Source organism: Aythya fuligula, chromosome 8 (assembly GCF_009819795.1).
Source record: "Aythya fuligula isolate bAytFul2 chromosome 8, bAytFul2.pri, whole genome shotgun sequence".
Classification (NCBI taxonomy): domain Eukaryota; kingdom Metazoa; phylum Chordata; class Aves; order Anseriformes; family Anatidae; genus Aythya; species Aythya fuligula.
This window is the reverse complement of record NC_045566.1, coordinates 9,729,449-9,752,328: the sequence shown is the minus strand read 5'-3', so window position 1 is coordinate 9,752,328 and position 22,880 is coordinate 9,729,449. Positions and strand designations below refer to the sequence as shown.

The following is a 22,880-nucleotide window of genomic DNA, read 5'->3' as shown; positions in this document are numbered from 1 at the left end:
AATCAAAAAATTCCAATTTAGGGTAACACAGCCCGATTGCTAAAATATATGATTAATTTAACCGACAGACTTCCCTTCCTGCTTGCTGTTGTGCTAATGGCCTTGACTCAACCGAAATTTTTTAGGTCTGCACACTGTTTGCACACCATGCATGGGATGGTGGGTGCTTAGCTGCTATCAGGCTCTATCTAAATCCACTCCCAAAAATGTAAATTTATCTCCTGACCATACAATAACTCATTAAAGTTTGGCACATTTTAACAGGAACACACCACCTTGCAGAGCACAAGTTAAACAACACCCTGGCATTCGTGAAGGATTCTGAGCAGAACCACGTTTCTGCCAACTTCGCTGCCTTGCATCAAATCTGACAAGTGAGGAGAAGCCGCGCTTCCACTGCCCGTATGGAAACGAAAGGCCCGTACTGCCGAGCTGCTATCGTGGTCACTACAGAAGCCACACTGGCACAGCTACTTACACTGCAGAGCAAAACCTAAACCACCCTTGCCTCATCAAAAAAAACTTTAATTCCAAATAAATTCGAAAAAAAATCCCAAAGAAACTCCCCGCTACACAGATTGCCTCACCAAGTGAGGAACTCAGTAACTATGACCTTGCTCTGTTTAAGTTACAGCAACAACCGCCCCGTGTTTGTGTTTTTCCAAAGCCAAGAAAAAGCTGTACCCATGCACGAAGCAGCAGCGTTCTGCTGGAGAGAGGTGCTTCATGTTTTAGCTCTGCTTAACATAACCAGCTCTTTTCCAATCTGCTCAGGCAAATGAATAAAGCATGCCCTGAAGTACTCTTCACAACCAAACCAATTCAGCAGCCACATAGCTAACTTCAAACATCCTGTAACAAAACATTAAAAGAAAACAGCTACTTCTAACTCTTGATTCAATAGTTTTTGTTCAATAAAGTTTTTTTTCTTTAGTGAAGACAAGAACTTCACTGACATCTCACACTGAGAAAACTCACAGATCCAACCACAGTATTTTTCTTTATTAAAAAAATCCACACTCCTTGAAATGTTTTCAGCATTTTGTAAAAATGCTAGCAAAGATTATTTTTCTTTAGTGACTTGATTTCCTAGTTTAAAAGATGAAAATCAGGAGGCACTAACACCAAGTACAAAGCACTCACATCTGTGAGCCGAGGTGACCATAACCTGCAAAAACATTCTCAAAGTAACGTGTTTTTTCTAGTAACTCACAAAGCGTCCACTTACACTTGGCTTGTGATACTTATCACATCTGCATGCTCCTCTTTCTTATTTCAGAGACATTTGTAGAAACAAAAAGGGACTTTTTTTTTAAATGCCATCTGTTCCCTGCATATTTTCACTTCAAGTCCTAGTATAATATCTACAATGGAAACTTCTGTGTCACATAGGATTAAGACTACAAACCAGATGTATGAAATATGCAGAGGTTGTGCTTCCTTACAAATAGCTGTAAAAAACAAACGAGGAAACTATCACCTAAAGCTTTTCTGTTCTAAACACAAAACTTTAAAAAGTTCTTTTATGGTAGTTTTCTCTAGAAATGCTCCGAACTAATGCAAAAGGAAGAACCGCCCTTCTGAAATTCAGTAATTTTATTTCCTCTTTCCAGGGCTCCACACCTGCTTCTTTCCTGAGTCAGAGACTGGAAGTTTGGAACGCCAGACTCCAAATGCACGAGCACAGGGAACCTTTCGCTCGAAATACCACCCGTATATTCATTCACGAAGTAACATTTACACAAAGCCTTCTTCATAAACACCTCAGCTCTTTAGAGCAGCAATGTAACTCCCCGGCAAACTCATCCGTGATGGCTCTTCAATTATCTCAGGTGTTTTCTCACCTCCGTGCCTCCCGCCCCCTCTGCTGTTTACATACCTCACGCAGCCACTTCCAACCTTCCCGAATATTATCGGCATTACTAACACTTGTGTCACTCGCACCTTGGGGGCTGGGAAGGAAGCGCTGACTTACCTGGTCGCGTTAACATAAAACGATTTTGCAGCAGTGCTTTTAAAAGCTTCTGCCATCGCTTACAAGGATTTCAACAGCGACTGCTCGGCAAGAGCCGTTTACGAACTCCCGGCTCGTACAGACAGCATGGAACTGCTGAAGTTGCTCCAACATAGCTCGTTATTAAACCGAACTCACTTTAAAGCCTTAAATAAATGTCTGAAAAGCCAAGTGAGAGCGCAGCTGGTCTAACCGAGCCTAAACACTGCTGTTTACGTGAAACCACCAGGACTTCAGGCTACCTGGGCGTGCAGCAGCCTCCCAGAAATAACTTCGAGGGCGGAATATGGGAAGCGAAGCCCCCTCCTGCTCGCTGCTGGCACCTGACGCCTTCCCCAGCCCGCAGCGAGCCGGGGACACCCGGCCCGGGCTGCCCGGAGCACGCGGCTGGCTGCAGGCAGCCGGGAGGGGGGACAGGGACACACAAACCCCATCCACCAACCCTACAGGAATCCCGTGGGCAGCCCGATGACCCCTGTTTTTTTTCCCTCCCCCCCCCTCCAAGCACGGCTCGCCCAGTTTCGTTTCCAACTCGCCACCACCACAGCCCGGGGCGCTCCGCCCCGCAGCAAGCCCCGAGCCCGGCCCCACGGGGACTTTACCCCCCCCATAACCCCCCCCAAACCCCACAGCCCCCTCACCGCCCGCCGGGACCCACCCCCACAGCACGGCCCGGTCAGAAGAAGGGGGGGGGGTGAACGGCCACAGGCCAGGGACGTGTCAGGCGCCGCAAACTTTCCGGCCGAGCAGGAAACAATAACCACGGAGCCTCGGCCCTGCCCCGGCCCTGCCCGGCGGGGAGCTGAGGGCCGGGGGACGGAGCCCAGGGGGGTCCCGGAGCCGCCCCCCCACCCCCCCTCCCTCCCCGCCTCGCCTCACCTCAGGCCCGCTCCCCGCCACCTCCCGGCCCACGGGAGGCCGAGCCCGGCCCGCTCCGAGGGGGGCGCGGAGGGGTCGGGCAGGGGCTGGGGGAAGGAGCCGGGGGTGTGAGGGGTCTGTGGGGGCGGTGGGAGGAGGGGGGGGTCGGGCTGGCGGCGCACTCACCGGCCGGGCCCCTCTCGCTGCCTGCTGCGGCCCCAGAACCATAACAAAGCTCTGCCCAAAATGGCTGCCCGGCCCTGCCCGGCCGGGGGCCGGAGGGGGCGGGGCTTTCTAGAGCAAGGGGGCGTGGCCAGCGAGGCGGAAGGGACACGCCCACTCCCCCCCCCCCCCGGCTCTCCTCCGCTGGCCACGCTTTGAGAACCTCCCGCCGCTCCCAGCGGGGAACTACGAGCCCCACAATGCACCGCGGCCGCGCGGCATGCTGGGGGGTGTAGTCCCCGCCCGCCGCGGGTGTGGACAAAATGTCGGCCCCGTGAGGGCGGCCGCCGCCCCGCTCCCTCCTCCTCCTCCTCCTCCCTCCTGCCACGCACGGCCGGGCCCGTCCCCGCCCGGCGGAACCAAGCGCCCCGTGCCCGTTGCCGGCCGGAGCTGAGCCCCGTTGGAGCGGGAGATCCCGCAGGATATCCGGCGGCTGAAGCGGGGCGTGCGGGATGGGGCAGCGCCTGAGGGGCGGCTTCCACAACCACCGTCAGCTTCAGCGGGCCCTGCTCCTGTAGGGTCCCCACAGAACAGCCATGTTTCGCCTCACGCAGCGGTGCTGCTTCCACGCGCCCTTCGGGGTAAGTTTCTGAAGCTTGCTTTGCTCTCTCTTCAAAATATCGAAGCGCCTGGCTGGACCGCTGGAGAAAAATGTGACTTACAAGTTGGAGTAGCCGCGTGTTTGTCACATTTTCCAAGCAAATTCCTAATTTTAGGATGGCTCTGGCCAAAGCTAACTGAAAATAAAACTTTGGTGTCTAAATTCTCCTATTCTTTTTACAGAATAGTGAGGGGATGGTAGCAATTCTCTGTGGTCACGTTGTCCTATTTCTGCAATCATTTCATATTCTTTTCTGAAAAGGCCTGCTATGTGTTAAATTAAAAATGCTTAAAGAACGATTGTGTAGGTGGAAGAAGAAGTGGATATACAAACCTTTCACTTTGAGTAAGGTCTGTGTGCTCACAGCAAAGGGCCTAGTGGCTCTTTGTCAGCTACTTGTGCAAGCTGTAGCAGCTTCATCTGTTAAATTAAAAATGTTTGAAAGCCAGGAGGAAGGGCAGCTGTGATGTGCTCCGAACAGGAAAAGTACTCAGCACAGTATTTCTTAGGTACTAACTGTAGTTGCGTATATCGTAAGGTGTTCAGAACAAATTTTATAATTCAGAACAAATTTTATAATTGCAGCTCCAGAAGTTAACCGGTCCCAGACTCCTACTGCATGGAAAGAATAAGACAACTCGCTCTTCTCCTAGCCTCTTTCCGCAGAGGGATTCCTGTCTTCTCTCCAGATGTCCAAGCCTCAGCAGAGCATCAGTGTACGCAGTCAAGCTCCAGGCTTTTCACACCTCTCTTCCTCTCCTAAAGAAAAAGCCCCCCCAAGAATCTGAGACCCAAGACTTGGGCCGGTTTCGACAAAGTATGAAATCACTGAAGGATTCTCCAAAGCCAGCCCTTTACTTAAGCCTGGCGGGGCTGATTCCGTTTGTTTCTGTGCCGCTGTCGATGGTCATCCAAGGGACCTACCACCCAGAGCTGGCGTTCGCTCAGCTTACCTACGGTGCTGTCATTGTCTCTTTCCTAGGAGGAATGAGGTGGGGGTTTGCTGTCCCAGAAAACAGCCCAGCCAAGCCAGACTGGATGAACCTGGCTAACAGTATGGTGCCTCCTCTAATTGCCTGGCAAGCCTTGCTTTTTAAAGATATCACTGATGGTGCAATAATGGTGGTAATGGGCTTAGGGATAGCACTGCATTATGACCTTTCCCTTCTTCCTACTTATCCTAGTTGGTTTAAAGGACTGAGAATAGTGGCAACGCTGGTGGCAGCATTATCACTGTTAGCTACTGTAACACTGAAAGCTTACTCAGAGAAGAACCTAATCATCAGCAGAAATAGATGGCAAGACCCAAAACAATAAAGCAAGAGGAAAAAGCTGTTTATCTGCTAATAAGGTATTTGTATGGAGGTCCAGGGAAAGTTAAGACTTAATTATGCTTAGATGTCATAAAATGGCATTAATTGAGATACTTATTTTGAAGCAAGTAAGTTCACAGCAAATTAGGAAGGAAGGATTGCAAATGCTGATCATTTCCAAGGAAGGCATGAATCTGCTATTGCCTGTAGAACAAAGCATCACTCTTAGTGAGGTAAGATGTCACTGTCATATGAATTTAATATGGAGATTCATGTAATACAGGTATGAAGTGCTCTATTCTGAATGATTAAAGTACTTGGTTTAACTATAACATGTGCTAATGTTCTGTGGTAGGGAAAACAACCATAGAGTCATAAATGCGTTCCAAACAAGGCGAATGAAGTAAGTTTAGCATTTAAAGAAATGCAGTTGTGCAGAAATACACCTTCAATTCCTACTTTGTGGAAATACAAGAAAAAAGAGAGACAAAACTTTCCTACCTTATTTCAACTGAGATGTTTTAAATGCTGTGTGACTGAGCACTAGTCAGATAAGAAGGGATATGCAAGGCACAGGCAAGGTTTGTTTGCAGTGGCAAGTCAAGGTTAGCATTTCCCTAAAATGTCATTCAGATGCTATGAGTTAGTAGGGACAGCTAGAGGGGAAAATTACCTTCAAGCACCACAAGAGGTGAAAGGTGAGCTTACTAGTTAAAGGAGAGCTGGCCCTTCTGTTTCTAGATTTTGTTTGGACTGAGGGTTACTTAAGTGAGGAAGCTGCACGCAGTCATGAGGAACCATCATATTTCTCCTGTCAGGTGATGCTTGGTATGATATGACACAAGGACTCTTGCTAGCACTAAGGGATCAGCTGATACAATTGACAAAAGTTTGCGTGTCTTCCCTCCTCAGCTCCAGTTTTATTTGAACAACCTGGGCAGGTACAAACAGAATTGTACCCTGTGAACCCTTTGTGATTGACTGATTATTGAAAAAGACTGCAGGAGCGTATTCTCTTCCTAACATCATTTAGGGGAAAAATCAACAGCAGGAGTCATGCTCATTTCCTTTTCCAGCCGCAGCTACCTCAAGAAGAAAAATATACCCTCTGTGAATTTATTTCCTGTAGCTTTTTTATCCTACATATTAAGTACAGTGTAAGATACAAGAAAAAAGCTGAAATGTGACATCCGTACATGCTCTTAGGACCGATTTAGTTAATCCTCATAGCTGTCTTAGAACACCCTTCTTCAGAGGTGTTCGATGAAGAGTGAATCACCTACCATAACTTAAGATTTGTCATTCTGCAAAAGAACTGTTTAAGAAACCTGCCTATCCTCAAGACAGAGATACCTGCTTATTGCTGAAAGAGCAGCTTGGTACGTGAGCATCTAACTTTCATACCCTGTTGACTTGTACATATTAACGGCATCATAGCCCTGAATTGGCAATACAGTTAAGTGTTCTCTGAATGTAAAAGTGACTTTGTGACTAAAAACAGTTTTTATTTTTTAGAGTATTTTTTTTAAATAGATCCAGACAAGAGTACTTAGTGTCTTTGGCCTGAGTCAGGGAAAGACATGATGAATATCAGAGACCATAATCAATTGATTTCCATGCTTCACTGAGACATCATAAAACTGACCATAAAAACTGGAGAAGGTAACTTCATACTAACAGCAGATTCCCTCAAGCTACTCTAAACCAGGAAGCTTACTGAAAGGGATGAGAAGTGAACATGTAGTTCCCTTATAAAATACACTGAAGGTAATGTTTCTCAAATGGCTTGTGAAGGATCCTGAAACCTAAATAAGAAGAGTTTAAGAAATGTTACCTATCATTTGATCCCAGAGATGGCTGCACCATCTTTTTCTTTTTTTTTTAAAGAAAAACCCAGGAGTGTTTAACTACAGAAATATGTTATTTGCAGCTTTAAAGTAGTCAGCATTTATAACCAGTGGGATTTCCAGTTAAAATAAAATAACCTAGTTGGTGGAAGTAGCAACAATACAACAGTGATTACAATAGGAAAGCACCCTATTCAAGAACATTCCACACTAAGTTACAAAAATGCATTTTATTACGAAAAACTGTTTAAAACAAGCTTAAACTTGAAAGACAATAGACACACCTAAGAAATCATTTTGAAATAAAACATATACAAAATTGAGTGATCTGAGAAACAAATACTCTCTCTAGCATGTTTTAATCCGGCAAGCTCCCAGCTCTGTGTTAGAACGTAACACAGATTGATTCTTAAAGTACCTGAAACACTCACTCTGGAGGCTTTTGCTCGTATATTAATTTGTTAATTGCACAAACGGGATATTGACTTAGACAGCATGAATGCCTCTTTGTCTCCATAGTGCAGGCTTCCTGTTTTGTAACATTCCAGTTGTGGTTTTGTGTTCTAGAGTAACACTGTCTATCAAAAGTTCAAGCAGCCTTATTTCAGTCATCTATAGCTGTGCAGACAATGCAATCGTGTTGTGCAAAAAGCAGCTTCAAGTACAATGTTAATTAGATGAATCTAGAAGTAACTCCAAAATCCTGCAAGAACTGTTCTACTAGGTGCATCCATGCTAAATGCAAACTCATTACGACAAGACACGCTGATGGCATCACTTCAATGCTAAATGCAAATAATTCTATCACAGAAAGCTCCAACCACTCAAAGTTTGGAAGAGGCAGGACACAAGATGTAGCAAGGATGAACATGTGCACCTTGCATGTATTCCAATGCCAAATCTTGGCATGAGTCACACAGGGTAAAACACAACTAAGGAAAAAAAAAATGGGCAAGAGGCTTTCCCTAGATTTTTAGTTTCGGAGTAGTCCTAACTGCAGGACAGCTAATCTAATAAACAGCACTTCCATTTAAAATCAATGTTTACACAAAAAAAGGAGCTCTACTCTCATTGCTGACACTGAAGGAAAAAAAACAACTGTGCTAAAGTAGAATGATATTATTAGAACTGCGAGGAAAAGCTACAGAACAGGAAATCCTCAGCCACTTACCATCAGTTAGTGGGGTGGCAGGGAAGTAAACATCTAACCCACGTTTAATGCCCATGCCTAGTAGCAGAAGAGAGGCTCAAATGCATCTAGGTCACAAGCAGTCTTCCAAGTCTTCCCCACTTCTCATATTTTCCGCGTTTTCTCCCAGAAAAGGACAACTAATGCTAACCAAGTAGCCAATCTGCTACTATCATCAGGTAACTCCTAGCCAACCATAGCAGCCTTCCTCTGGATTGTACGACCAGCTAAAGATGCTAACCTTAGTGCATCTTAGGGAATGAATATGATTAATGTCTCTAGCATGCTGGAATGATTTCTTCAGATTTTTTACAGGACAAATTTGCCATTTAAGTGAACTTCATCCAATCATCAAAGACGTTCCTACCTTTAACAGAGTACTTCCTGAAACAGATTTTGGATAAGCCAATTTACTTTGATGGGCAAGACTTTTAATATTTCCTTTTGGCTAGGAAAAGCCCTCTCATCTAATTCTCCACTGTCTTCACTGAAGCTTCTGCTGCCAGAAGGTTTCTGGCCCATGAAACTGGAAGTCTGAGGAGACACATGTTCACGCATTCCTTGGATGAATTTTCTTCCTTGTGCTTTACAGCACAGCTACGCCTCCTTCACAGCGGCTGGTGATCATGTTGGCAATTTCAGTCCAACTGTCCATATGCGGGTTATAAACTTCAACAGAGTCAGAGGTTACTGGAGCAGCGAAATCGTGACTGGGAGCTCGGCCTCCTGAGGCATAAAGAAATCCATTCACGGCCACAACACAGACACCAGCTCTTGGTATCTTCATTGGTGCAACTTCAACCCACTTTTCCTAATGAGAATGTGAAAGAGTCAACAAATAGTTTTAGAGTAAGCCCCGATTCTGCTAAAAGTAACTTTTAAAGCTTAAACGATTGAAACATATGCAAAGAACACTACGCAAACACATCACAGGCTCAAATACAGTATGTGTACAGCACGAAGAGGATCATCAATACTGTAATGACAACATTTTCACAAGCAGCCTACATCATGCTAGTTGCTAAAGAACAGATCGCTTACTGCCTACATGCAACACCCCTTCTTTTCTTCTGTCACTGCATAATGCAGTCTGTCTCCAAAAAAAAAAAAAAAAAAAAAAAAAGCCCCACTAGAATAATGTTCTGCTTTTAACCCTGGCTACTGTTCCAAAGTACATCGTGTAAACATGAACAATAACAGCCAGGATTTATTTTGTGTTCAAAGTGATTTTTCACACGGTGAAACACCATTATAATTTTGATGCAGAAGACACAGTTTTGCAGCAAAGGGCAGCTCTTACTTTTTCAGAGTGTTTTTTTTTTTTCTCTCTAGTCAAAGGACTAACTATTCTACTAGGGGGAAATCTATCTCCCTACCTTAACCGTACCAAGTATTTACCAAGCTACCAAATATCTATACACTGTGAGCTTTCAGTTTCTGAAAAGCATGCATACAACCTTCAAAAACACTCTACTCTGAGACAGATTAGCAAAATTCTGCAGACTGGTTAGGTCAGACAAACCCTGAGGTCACTGAAGCTTTGTTTCACTCGTACTACCAGCCAGCAGTGAAAAGGAAAACTCAAAATTTAATTTTTTATCTTTTTAAAGAAAGGAAGCAGCCTCTCTCTATAGTATCTTACACAGCGTTGATTCAATGTGCATTTCTGAAAGGACGGGACTCTATCATACCTCTTCGAAGGAGTATCTTTCTACAGTAGCAAGAGCATCTTGAGATTCATTCCAGCCTCCCACAGCGTAGATAGAATCATTGAGAGCAACTACACCAAGATAGGCTCTTCGGGTGCCCATGGGAGGAAGCTCAGACCAACGTTTCGATATTGGGTCATAGACTTCAACAGAACGTAGCTCTACTCCTTCATTGCTGATACCACCAACAACATAAATCAAACCTACAGAAACAAAGTTTTTCCTCTATTAGATTTCAAAATAAAACAGTTTGAAAGACAGAAAATTCTTTTCACAACACCCATTTCAGTCTGGCATTACAAATCCCAAATAAAACCCTCCACCTGTCCAGAAGGCGCATACATAAAGTCCTCAAACAAGTAGATATGAGGATCAAGCACTAGAAGCTCTGATGAAAGCAGTCATTAATCAAGTGCAGGGTGGAGAATTCAGAAGGCTGCAATTGCTGACTAGGCTTGGATCAAACGCTTAATAAGCACATTTACAGATCAAGTATTTAGACATGGTTGTCCTAGGATAACCTGTGGCAATTCTTCAGATTGTCACAAACACAAATATGGGAGGTAAATAAAAGCAACACCAAGAAGAAAATCAACTGTTAATAGACTACCTGGATAACCATACTGACAGTCACATGGAAACTACTTTCACGAGGTAAATAGCAGAAAACAGAAAGAACTTTATGGTCTTTAATTTCAGTAGAAATAGGTACTAGAAGGACAGGTAAGTGAGGCACAAGCTTGTGCAACTGACAGCTCAGGACAAGACAAGGGTAAGAAATTCCTGACTGAAACACAAAGCTTTAACATCTAATATCTCTCAGGACTGTTTCTGGACACAAGGTAACAGTACTCACCTTGCATTTCACAGCACCCAAAGTAGTAACGGGGCACAGCCATGCTTCCCACCACATCCCAACTATTTTCTTCAGGATCAAATCTTTCAATTGTGTTGCCAATCTCTGCTCCAACCCAACCTCCTGCAAATGACAATAAACACGGGGAAAAATTTAACGGCATGAAGCTATGTTAGCTGCATTTTTAGACATAGTATGTCCTGCACCAGTAATTCAGAAACCAGCATGCATTTTACTAGGGAAACAAGTTGTAACTGAACAGTAACTCTTCCACAAATATTTGGTGTGCTAACGCTCATTTAAACAGCTCTTTTTCAAAACTTGAAATCTGCACATTTGCAACACCAAGATGTAATATTTAAGATAAATCGATGCACAAGTTCCATGAACTAACATTTAAAATCAACTTCACCTAGAAGAAAAACTTTACCTAAAGCATAGATAGCACCATAGCATGTGCACACTCCCAGTCCACAACGAGGATGGTTCATGGAAGCCACAGTGGTCCACTGCTTAGTGACAGGATCATAACATTCAGTACAGTCAAAAATCATGGAGTCCTTCTCACCTGCATATGAAGAGCAAGCACAGAGACGGGAATCACAATTTTTAGCACTGCAGACACAGAAGCATTCAACTCCTTCTCAGACAATGTTAAAATATGATTTTTCTTTCAGCTAGCCAAGTAGCAAAGACTTTCATTTTACTCAGAATTGAACTGTCATGAGAAACAGCCTTCATCAATAGTTTTCTGAAACATTACTGAAAACAAAGGAGTGAACAACCACAGTACTATACACATTCTATAGCACAAATGGCAGGGTTTTCAAGACCAAAGAACATGTTCTGTGGTGCAGAACATGCATTCTTTAATGATTGCCAGGCAGAGCTACCCGTCACATCCTTGTGCAAACGTACATAACAACATACATAACAAGCCTTTCCAGGTAGGCAGACAAGTGGACTGTCTTGTACTATTGCTTCCCATGCTGTAGGCTTCTACTAGATTACAAGTGAGGAAAGAGACGCTATTACTGGTAGTACACAAAGCCTACAGAATACTCAATGCCTCTTTGTCCATCTGAAGATGTCCACATGCTTACCAGTGACTTGCTATACCATGAGGGAAAAGACGTTCACTAAATGGCCAACAGGAATCCTAACTAGCACACAGAGCAGCGATGGTGGAGAACCAAGGAACCCTAATTCAGTTGTTATCAAAAGTAGAAGTTATATTACATACTGCCAGCTTCCTCAAAAAGGAAAAATAGTTTTGAAAAACTCCATCTGCAATTTCTCCAGTATCCACATGACAAACAAGGTCCTATGACTCTGAAGACCCTCAATTCAGTCAGGAAAACATCTAGAAGTGGATTTTAGACTGCATAATGTTAGGCCCATGCAATACTGCGAGTTTTTCTTTAAAGCCCATTCCCAAGAATAAATTCATCTGGAACTAAAGCACACAACATTAATCCCTACTAAGTTAGTAAGTCAGTAAGGGACACTGCTTACCAATTTTCCTGGATACTTTTTGAGTAAGTGAACCTCTGCATTTAACATTTCTTGCCTAAACATCATCAGAATGATAACAAAAATCCCATTCTGATACTGTAGCTAGGGAACAGGAATCTACTGTATGCCACCACAGGGCATGCACTACTAAAATAAGCACAATCAATTTAGCTTTCTGAAATCACTGCACAGAGGACAGCGCCTCTGATGCATACCAATTCTTCAGCAAGTTTCTCTTGGCAGTCACTTCTTTCCAGAAGTAGACAAATGCTTTGCATAGTAGGCCAGGGCCTACTATTAGCATAATGAAGATTCCCAAGCCGTGTGTTTGTTTCAGCTGTTACCTCCAATGGCATAGACCATTCCTCCGACAACAGCCACACCCAGCCCACTCCGGGCCTGATGGAGAGAGGACACCGTGGTCCAGTAGTGGCTGAAAGTGTCAAATCGCTCCACACAGCTGAGGGCTCTGCTGTCACTCCAGCGTCCTCCTTGCAGTCGGGTGTAACCTCCTAAAAAGCAAATAGAAAGGTCATGGCTGAGTAAGAGCTTCCTGCTCAATCCCATGCTCCTATAGCTAAACCATAAACAAAACAAAACAACCACAAACAAAAAGCACAGCAGCAGCAGCCATTAGCTACTTTTAGCAGGAATCAGACTTTTCCACGTTGCGTGACTCCTCCAACACACAATGGTCACCTTGTAGGTCACGTAACTTGGGCTACTACAGTTCACTGCATTGCTACTGACATGACTGTTCATGTTCTCAGTGAAATGCAGAGAGCAGCCAACAGCCTTTGATATCTTAAGATGATGTTACTTCCCACAGGGTGACACAAGAGTACACCCTCCCAAAACTATAGCATTGGTGAAAACTTCTAAATTACATGTATCCCATCAAATGAACCAGGAAGTTCTAGACTGAGAAAACTTCAACATTCAGAAGAACAAGAAGTGCAATGAAATTGCATTTGCCAGAATGTGCTTCCAACGATGGACAAACCCTCTGCTGATTTACAGCTTTCCACCCATGGCAAGTAACTTCTAAAGGCAGATCTAGGCTTTGAATAACATGTCATAATAACATGAAACGTGAATGATCCCGCTCTAATTCTAAACAGAAAGCAGGTAAGCCCTGCCCATGACAGGGGAGTTGGAATTAGATGATCTTTAAGGTGTCTTCCAACCCAAACCATTCTATGAATCTATAACATTGCTATTTTTTGTATCTTCTCATTACATAAAAATAGTCCAGTATCTCTTTCAGTACTGTAATGTGAGATACTACTTTATCATTTGTTTTACAAGGTTCAAACAGCCACATTCTAACCTACTGCATAAAGGTACTTCCTGGCTTTCCTCCGGGGACGACCTTTAGAAGCTTGCAGAAAACTGCTGACCTTGTTTTCTTTGGGAGATTTACAGACTTCACAATATTCTTTCAACAGAGTTTGTAGAGCCACCCGAAGGCTGAAATCTGGAATACCTTGAGGAAAAAAAGGAGATTAAAAAAGGCATGGTGAAAAGTTACAGACAGCAAGCGGTAGAAAAGTTACCACATTCTCCTCAAAACAACATCCTAATTAAGATTGCATAGTTTTGTAAGACTTTTTCAAAAGCATGTTTTTAAACGAGCTGTGCTGATTTGTTAAAAGACACGACTCATCTGGTATAAAGTCCATCTTTTCACTTCTCATGATATTAATCTAACAAAACCCATCACAATACAGCAGCTCTGTATTCAAGCGAGGCATGTGCTAATCAAACATCTGATATTCCTTCTCGCTTTTCCTCACTTACCTTCTATGTACTTCAAAAGCCTTTGCGCTGGCAGCAGAGGGAACCGAACAGGCTCCAGTACTTCCACCACGTACTTCCTTCTTTTCCCCAGATCCTTCAGAATCCACTGCATGGCAGCTACAAACACCTGGTACTCGTCCTCGATGCTCAGGTCCTCGCTGCGCAGGATCTTCACCAGCTGCTCCTTGGTGAGCGCCAGGAACTCCTCGCCGCCCTGCACCTCCAAGAAGTGCGCGTGGATGTAGCTCTCGGTGAACTCCAGCAGGTCGTGGCAGGCGATCTGCTCGGCGAACTGGAAGAGGCCGATGCAGTTGAGCGGGTCCACCTGCCCCTTGAGGAACTCGCAGCACAGCTCCACCACCTCGCTCAGCTGCAGCATGTCGGCGGCCACGATCAGCTCCTGCACGTTGTGCTCCCCGATGCTCACCACCCCTGCGGGCAGGCACAGGGCGCCGGGGCCCCGCTGTGGGACTTGTAGGGGGGCGACGACCCCCGGCGGGAGGCCACCCCGTCCCCTCCCCGTCCCCGTCCCCGTCATTACCCGTGTAGATGAAGTCCAGCAGCGTCCCGAAGATGTCCGCCTCGACGCCCGCGATGCGCACCACGTCGCGGCCGCTCTCCTTCATGCCGCCCGCCAGCAGCGCCGCGAAGTACGGGCTGCTGGCAGCCAGCACCAGGCGGTGCACGGCGAACGCCTCCGGACCCACTTCCAGCCGCACATCGCAGAAGCTCTGCCCGGCTCGGAGCCGGTTGATCTGTGCCAGCAGCAGGCGGGCGTGCCGGTCGCAGAAGGAGCCGCTGCTGCTGCTCCCGCTGCTCCTCACCGCCCCGGCCGCCGCCATGGCGCTCGCTGAGGCGGCGCCGCCGCCCGCAGCCCTGAGGGGCGGCCCCGGTGCATGCGCAAAATGGCGGCGGCGCCCCCCGCTCCCGCAGGGGATGAGGTGCTCGGCGTCCTGTTCCCTCGGTGGGTCCCTGTCACTTGGCTCTCCGGAGCCTGGTTACCCCGTGGGCTCGTTGCCCGCTCTGTGAGAAGATTTCTTTTGTGGGGTTTCATCTGCTTTGCTCACCGCTTGTAGTGCTGAAGGGCAGCAGATTTGTGCTATATTTACCTCAGGCTCGCCTTTCCCAGACAGTTTAAGGTGTGCTTGTGAGGGAAAAACATGGCAATGCTGGGGGGAGACCACAGCTGGCACCTGCCCAGGGAATTGCTCATCCTTATCTCACTGACTGAAGGCACAGCCAGACCGCACACTGCTTTCTGTGTGCCATCCTGCTGTGCTTGGGCCTTCCTCTTCATGCTTCATGGATGCTTCATCACTGCACCGTGTAGTAAGTACCATGATGGTCCCTGGGGTCAGAGCTGATCCTGAGGCACGGCACGCTTCCATCTTTGTGTAATTCACTGAGTCACTGCGTGCCTGGGCACTGACTGAGGGAAGAGCAGCACAAACTGAGTTACACGCGCACAGTCAGTGGGTCTGGCAAAGCCAGCACTGATTCAGAGACAAAAACATCCCTCCTGAGTTTTCCACAGCCATTCGAGCAACGTGACATGCAGCCAAAGCAAAAAGCAATCAGAGAGCCTCTTGGAACACTTCCATATCTATTTATTGTGAGAATGGGAAAGAAAAACATGTCTGCTTACAGTTACAATGGTCATGGCCCCTCAGGCTTTTCTCATGATTCTGCATTTCATTGTAATAACTTTTAAATGTGCTTCTAGAAGGAATCTGAACTGTGATACTCCCTGGGGCCTGTTGGTTTCTCCATTCATCAGCATTTCATTCTTGACATTAGAATGGTAAAATTACCTTTCAAGCTGGCCTTAAAAAAATACTCACAGAAAATATAGACCTAGATAGAAAAATAAGTTTTTTTGCAAGCACACACAGATGAATGTGTGCTGGTATGAGGCAACATAAATTTGGAGCTCGGCTAATAAATACTTTGAGATTTTTCTTTCATTGATGAATCGGTAAAAGAAACCAGACCCCTCTTTGCGCTGACATTTTATTCATCGGAAGTGGCCTGTGAGTAAAAGGCTTACAATTCTCCTCAATGCCAGTGGCTCAGTTGCAGGCTGATGTCAGCTGTTAGACACTTATCCAGCACTAGGATTTCACACCATAGCGCCAAATTTGCAGACAGAAGAGATTTGCTGAGACTGCTGATTTTGCCCCGAAGGCCTGTCCTATACGATATTAATGTGGCTGGATGGTTCTACATCCTGAAGAGGGCACTGCTTCAGCGTGTTTTTTTTATAACCGCACAGAAGCCATACAAGATGGAGCTAATGCTCCTGTATACTGTTATGTATCTCCTAAAACAAGCTGTAGATTTTCAGGAATAAATCTGAAAGTACTTTTGACAGTGTGAAATTATACTGTGTAACGAGGAGCCTTTTGATTAACACGCACCAAAGAATGACAACTTATTAGAGTGAAGGAGTTAAAATGTCTTTAATTTAATAGACCCCTAACATGATATTTGTCAATAAACCAGCTGAGTTCTGACTGACATATGGGACAGGTGACACAAAAGGCATGCTCACTGCTCCTCTGTGTGCACCACTGCCCATGCTTGCACAGAAATGCTGCCGTCATGGTACCAAGACCCCTCAGTGGGATAATCTGACAGACAAGCTACTCAGGCTTCCTCTTGAAAAAACCCTGTGCTGTGTTAGAGCACCAGGAAGGATTGCAGTCCTTCTCACGTTATCCCGCAGAGTCCTGTGGCTGCTCAGATTTCCCTGGCTGAAGGCTTCTCTGGAAAACCTTTCCAGATGCCTGGGCAGTGTTCTGCTGAGTAAGGTGCCTGTGCTCCCTCTCTCAAATCCTGCAGATGGTGCTGTCTCTACAGGATGGTACTTTCTGAACGTGCAGCAAAAATGGGTGGCTAAAAGGTATTACTTGTGTGGGTGTTGCAGTTCTCTGTCACAGGAAAGTCTTTGTTAGGTAAGATAATTATTATTTTTTTCCGAACTCCGTAAAGATGGAAAGCTTTTTAAAAAAAAAATACAAGAAAAATAATTGATTTGAAATGTTGCCTTTCTGCCTCCAGCGAAAAGCCTCTCCATTGTACCTATAGCTTTGGGGATCATTTTGACATAGTAGTATCCCCGAAGTGATCCTCATGAGGGTTGTCTGCTAAAGTTCTCTGTTGCAGAGGAGACGGGAAACTCATACCTTGGCTATTTGCAGGTATGACAAACCCTGAGGGATGTTTTGTGATAGGGAATCCCTTTCCATGCAAGTCGATCAGAATTTGCCAGGTCAAATTCCTCCCCCATTTCCAATGGGAATGAACTCTTCACTTCCTGTGCCAAACTGCAGAGTATATCTGGACTTTGTCCTCTGCACCAATGCCATCTGTTGTAATCTTTCAGTGGTATGGCCAGTTGCAATCTGCCTTTTCAGTTACTGTTTTTCAGCTATTCTTTTGTTACCCACTGTAGCTACTACTTGTATTTTAATGTTCTTGCCCATATTTTAATGCACTTGACCTGTCTGATGAGAGGTGTTGGGCAGCCTCACTACAAAGGAAAGAAGCTTACTTTATGCTTTGGTGTCCAGGTCACAAAACCCTCGGAAGGTACATCAATTTTTGTTCCACTTCCTTACATTTCATGAGAACTTGAACTCAGACTTCTCCCAGGGAAGCCAACGTTGCAGAAGTACAGAACCACCAAGAGTTTATGAGGAGTAGAAATACCTGTAGTGCACTAAGCTACACTTCTTACACTTCCAAAATATCTTCTCTCTGTTAAGGCCTAAGCTTGCCCATGTGTCACATTTACCCTGGATGCCATTGCATGCACAGGGCAATGATGCAGATCAGCAGTCTCTGCCAATTTCTTTTTTTTTTTTTTTAAGAGGGGTTACCTGCTGCATGAGTCTGCTGCTTCTGGCAGGCTAAGATGGGAGAGGCTCCTGCAGTTCACTTTCACGCAACATGGACAAGCAAAGAGGCTCCCTGGCTACTCTCAAGGTATTTCTCGAAAGACAGAGTGGTGGATAACCCCTTATCACCCCCATGGGACCAGTTATCATGTTGTCTACTTGCAGTCGAAAGCCTCTAATAAGCCACAGGCACTAGATTCTAATTAGATACCTGCACAAACCTGTTGTCTGCTTAGGTGTACGTAGGCTTTAGTGGCTGAAGAAACTTCCCTTCAGGGTCTGGATGTTTCCTGTCTTAGTGGGAAAAGGTGTTGTGCTTTGCAGTGAAATAATGCATTGTCCAGACTTAAGCCAGATATGAGAAGACTCTCTTGGCAGGTTTGGGCCACACCCAAGAACTATTACCTTTCTTCCCCTGAGAATGAATGAATCCTGACAATTATTTGTGTGTGTGTAGGGTAGAGATCAGAACTAGAGCTGATCAAAGATGGAGAGCACAAGGGGCCTTCAAAGCTAGCCTTTCTGCACAGGTAGCCCCAGGATATACGGTTTACGTGAAAACAAAGCTTTCACACGACCAGCAAGGTGGTGATATCTCTGCCCATTTATCAGCTGAACAGTTAGTTACCAGAAATTGTGCAGCTCATTGAAGTGTCTTCCCTTTCCTGTCCTGTTCGTCTTTAGAAGCTTTTGTGAATGCTTTTGTCTCTTTTGGAATTAGTAATTAAGTTCTTTTCTTACTCTCACTGCAACATGGCTTCAGGTAAAGGTGACACTGAAGTAACTGCCTGATATCACAGTTGTCAGTCCAGACAGATTTAGCATTCTCAAAGTGCTTATTGAGAAACTCTCACAAGCATCCACTTTGCACCACAGGTACAGAGTAGCAGGCTGTCCAGTTGGATGGGGCGATGCCCTTTGATGCCCAGCCATGCCCAGCGGAGCCACCTGGCAAACAGCAGAATTGGGGAGCACACCTGAGCTGCAAGAGCCTCCAGAGAGAATGTGGGAGTCCTGGTGAGTAACACGCAGCAGATAATGGCTTGTGGTTTCAGGAGCACTGGCAGTATTTCAGCGCTGTGCTGCAGGGTTCACCTTCACAAGTAGTGTTGGATAGAAAGGTGATTGGTGTGTGACCCAAAATAACCCAAAAAAGAAAAACCTTTTCAGTCTTAAAGTATGCCCTAGCAATGAAAGGATGGTGTCATCTGACCTACTTGTGTGGAGAGGTTTGTGTTCTGGGTACACTTACCTAGCAGGAAGCTTGGAGGAATTCCAGTGAAATGGGAATGTTGTGCAACATGCGTGGCTCTAGTTCCCCGCTGAACTAGAAGAAGATATTCGAAGACTCTTGTTTAAGCCATTGGTCTGGAGCAATTCCAGGCAACTTGATTTAAAGTAAACATCCTGGATGCAGTGTGTCAGATACTAGCACAATATTGTTTTAGTCTTTCTCATTTCTCCTGTGGGAATAATCATTTCATGAAGAAGGAAAGTGATCTAATGAGAGAATTAAGTCAAGAGCTTGAACATTGAATTAATCACAGCTGTCTGAGAGGGGAACCAAGGCAAACTCCACAGAGAGCTCGCTGCATTTCTAAGGAAGGAGGCCAAAAGAATACTAAGACTTGGAGAGCAGTTGGTGATCAAAACAGAGGCAGAAGAGATATGTTTTTAGTAGCTAAAGGGAAGCAAAACTGTGCAGCAGGGAGAGTTTCCTCCTCTCATTTCTCTGAGATGTTAAATCTTAGTAGGAAAGGATCTCTGCAACCTTTTCTTGGAGGTGTTGGAAGGTGCTTGATGTTGGGGTCTGATCCTCACTGTGTTCTTACACTTACCTGAAGTAGATGATTGATTTCATAGCTTGGCTTTTTTTTTTTTTTTTTCACCATCTGTCTAGAGTTGTCCTGCAGCTTCACACTGACCTGCTCACTAAGGTGACTTTATTGAAGGTGCAAGTCTTTTTTTAACAAAAGGAAAAATGAGTTGTGCTAGAGAATTGTCAGTCTGCAGGAACATAGGACTTTTAGTCTTGCCATTAGTAAAGTTTGGCCATGTTTCAAATTGTAATCCAAATCCTAATGCTTTTTGGACTCCTTGCTTAACTCTTCTTGTCTAAATCACCGTGTTCCCTAGGATAATAAAGTAAAGCAAACACACAACAGACCTCTGAGCTGTCCAGAGCATGTGACAAATTTTAAATAGAATCCCAGTTATGCAAAACTTTTGAACAGAAAAAAAGGAAGGAAAATAACCATAAAATTTGCACAAATTCCACTAGTTTTATTCCCTTTATTTTACATAGTCATTCTCCTAGGAAGTATTGCACTTGTATTGACAGAGCTTGGGAGCTGATTTCATTGAGAAGATGGATAGAGTTAAACTCTGCCTGATAGCCATCATGTTCCACGGCCTGTGCGTGTAGTGGGGTCATTCCAGAAGCAGTGCCTCCGTGGAATGTGAGATATGTCATGAACTCTGTAACTGTTAGTAGGATGGCTGCAGGTCCTGAATCTGCTTGCTCAGTGGGTCAGGACATCCAGGGCTCTGCATATACTGAAGCCTTAAAAGATAAAAATTTCCACAGTGCAACATTTCAGCTGTAAATGGCAAAGGTGGCTAATACTCATCCTAGTTCCTTGGCCGTTCTGCTGTTCCCTTGCCATTTATTTCCCTGATTGTATTTTTCCTTGACTTGCCTTTCTTCAGTGCAAGCACTCTTAATTTTCCTTTACTGAATTTCACCCTGGGGGGCTTGGACTAGTTCTCTGGTCATTTCTACTCTAATCTTGTCCTGCAAAGTGCTTGCAAAATGTCTGCTTCATTGTCCACATGAACAAAAGCATTGACTAGAATCAGAACAGATCCTTTGGAATTCCTAGCAAAGGAATGTAAAGACAACATACTCACAGTAATATTCTAATATATTTGTAGCCAGCTGAGTGCCTCTGTTATGCTGATTTTGTTTGCACTTTGTTTTTCTCTGTTTCCTTATCAGGATGTCACATTGAATGTTATAAAAATGCTATCAAAACATTTAAAAGGCTATATCTCATCTACACCCATTTATTTTTTAGCAGGCTGGTTGTATCTCAGTAAAGGAAATTAGCCTGTTTTGAGGTTATTTGTCTGAAATAAACTCATAATGATAATTTTTTATCGTTTTGTTATCATTCAAGTTGCATGGAAATACGTTGTTTAATAGCTTGTTCTGCTGTGAGCTTTTTTGTGATATTGTATTTCATAAAATTCCTTTTATAGTTTTTACATAAAAGCTTTTGTCCAAGGAATACCTTACAAAGCACATTTGCAGGGTGAAATAAGGCTCTGAAACAACTTGTTTGTGCTAGTCCTAGTTCTGCAATACTTGCAGTGATCAGATAAGTTTCTTACTGACTCTCTCAGTGACTCAGTTTGCTTCTCACTACTTATCTTCCTCTCAGGTATATTTTGAAGATTAATTAATATTTATAAAACGCTCTTAGTGAAACCTGCACATGAAAAATGCAACAGAAGTTGAAAATGTCATCATTATCGATGCTTATTATTTTTTAAAAGGGAAGCTATATTGCAATCAATATCAATGGAGAATTATGAACTCTAAAATAGACCGGGGACTCTAGAGACAATACAGGAAATTGTGGCTGGCACAACTAAACTGAACGTGAAAACAATTGACGAAGAAAGCCTTCCACTGGCACAAGATGCAGAGGGCAGGTTTTTTTAATAATGCCTAGTACTGAAATAAATGTAGGATTAAGTATTTGCATTGCAGAAGGATGATGAAGTTCTTTCCAGTCACCGAGTAGTTAAAGAGGAGGTTCATCATCATCAGTAACATTAATAATTTTTAAGCAGCAGGCTCAGATAACCTATACTAAAGAGCTCTAATGGATTTGTCCAGAGAGATCTCATCTGTAATAACTCTTGGCATTTCAGTGAAATTTCAGAAGACTCATAGTATTGTGCTAATATTTAAGCAAAGAAAACTAAATAAATGGAACAAGCAGGGTGACCCAGTTAGCTGTATTATGGTTAACATGACACCAGGCAGCACTGTACAAAAGGTGGTGCATGGCCAGGTAGCAGGTAAGTCAATAACTGGCACTCGTTTTTATTGTTATCAACACTGTCATGGTGAAAGTTAATTTATTGATAAAGTTTGTAGGGCTTGTTCCAACAGGTTACTGTAGAAACGTATTTCACAACGTGTTTCACAAAGCATTTGATCTTCCATTGTGACATTTTGATAAAGATCTTAGTTGAGCGTAGTGTCACTAAAAACAGAGATGTTTCAGTTGTCTGGGCTAGTATGGGTCCGGAAGCAGGGCATGTGCTTTTCTGCTGTGATGCATAGAAGGCACCAAATAAAGTCAGCATTAGCTGGGGTTGTCTGCAGTCATCAGTAGCTTGGATCTTTCTTTTCACTGGTGTGAAAGCATGCACTTCACTGCATGCTTTTGTAGTTTGTTTTTTAGTGGTTTGTGTTATTTTTTTCCCTTTATGCTAATCTTTTTGTAAATCTGAAATGACCACTGATAACATTTCTGAGGGACACAGAGATTGTCTAAGAGGTAAGTTACTGAAAGCACACAGCAGATGGAGCAAATGGTGGCGTAGGAAGGTTGGTCCGTTCACACAAAGGGCTTGTAGTACAGCCTGGTTCAAAGCAATACACCTAAGAGTTAGGATCACAGTTCAGACTTCTGGGATCAGGGAGCTGGAAGAGCATAATGCCAAAAAATCATAACACAGAGACACTGGAGGCATTGAAATAATCAGAATGATGCTCTTGTAGACTTAGGCAGTGCAGTTTTGGAAGTGTGTGGAGAGGCAGGGGTGTGGTCTTCTTTCTGTAGCTCACCCTTAGTGCTGCCATGGAGTATGGTTTTGATGCGTACAATTTAGGGTGTATATTCGTGACTGGAGCAGGTACAGAGAAGAGATGTAAGTATGGTCTGAAGGCAGAGGGAATGTCTTATAATGATACGTAAACTGAATGGAATGAGCTGTTCAGAAGGGTTTAGCAAAAAAGCAGTGGCTGAAAGCTGAAACAT

At 44.3% G+C, this 22,880-nt stretch overlaps 2 protein-coding genes across 2 annotated transcripts; one reads left to right on the top strand and one right to left on the bottom strand.

Annotated features, from left to right (window-relative positions):
• Window positions 1-3,507: 3,507 nt before the first annotated feature.
• Window positions 3,508-6,945, top strand: TMEM69 (transmembrane protein 69). The gene is made up of 2 exons (XM_032192492.1): window positions 3,508-3,675; window positions 4,281-6,945. The coding sequence occupies exons 1-2, from the start codon at window positions 3,631-3,633 to the stop codon at window positions 5,010-5,012; spliced, it is 777 nt and encodes a 258-aa protein (XP_032048383.1). The 5' UTR covers window positions 3,508-3,630; the 3' UTR covers window positions 5,013-6,945.
• Window positions 6,946-7,364: 419 nt separating this feature from the next.
• Window positions 7,365-14,766, bottom strand: IPP (intracisternal A particle-promoted polypeptide). Its single transcript, XM_032192241.1, has 8 exons — window positions 14,466-14,766; window positions 13,925-14,356; window positions 13,455-13,610; window positions 12,469-12,636; window positions 11,040-11,177; window positions 10,610-10,732; window positions 9,736-9,956; window positions 7,365-8,855 (listed from the first exon to the last, which is right to left on the bottom strand). Exons 1-8 carry the CDS (start codon window positions 14,764-14,766, stop codon window positions 8,631-8,633), a joined length of 1,764 nt encoding a protein of 587 aa, XP_032048132.1. The 3' UTR covers window positions 7,365-8,630.
• Window positions 14,767-22,880: the final 8,114 nt, after the last annotated feature.

Bases quoted from the DNA above. Each gene is read 5' to 3' on its own strand.
- IPP (XM_032192241.1), bottom strand. From the start codon at position 14,766: ATGGCGGCGGCCGGGGCGGTGAGGAGCAGCGGGAGCAGCAGCAGCGGC. The intron at 14,357-14,465 runs GTAATGACGGGG...GCCTGCCCGCAG, and splicing joins GCTGGACTTCATCTACACGG to GGGTGGTGAGCATCGGGGAG. The intron at 8,856-9,735 runs GTATGATAGAGT...CATTCTCATTAG, and splicing joins AAAGATACTCCTTCGAAGAG to GAAAAGTGGGTTGAAGTTGC.
- TMEM69 (XM_032192492.1), top strand. From the start codon at position 3,631: ATGTTTCGCCTCACGCAGCGGTGCTGCTTCCACGCGCCCTTCGGG. The intron at 3,676-4,280 runs GTAAGTTTCTGA...TTATAATTGCAG, and splicing joins GCTTCCACGCGCCCTTCGGG to CTCCAGAAGTTAACCGGTCC.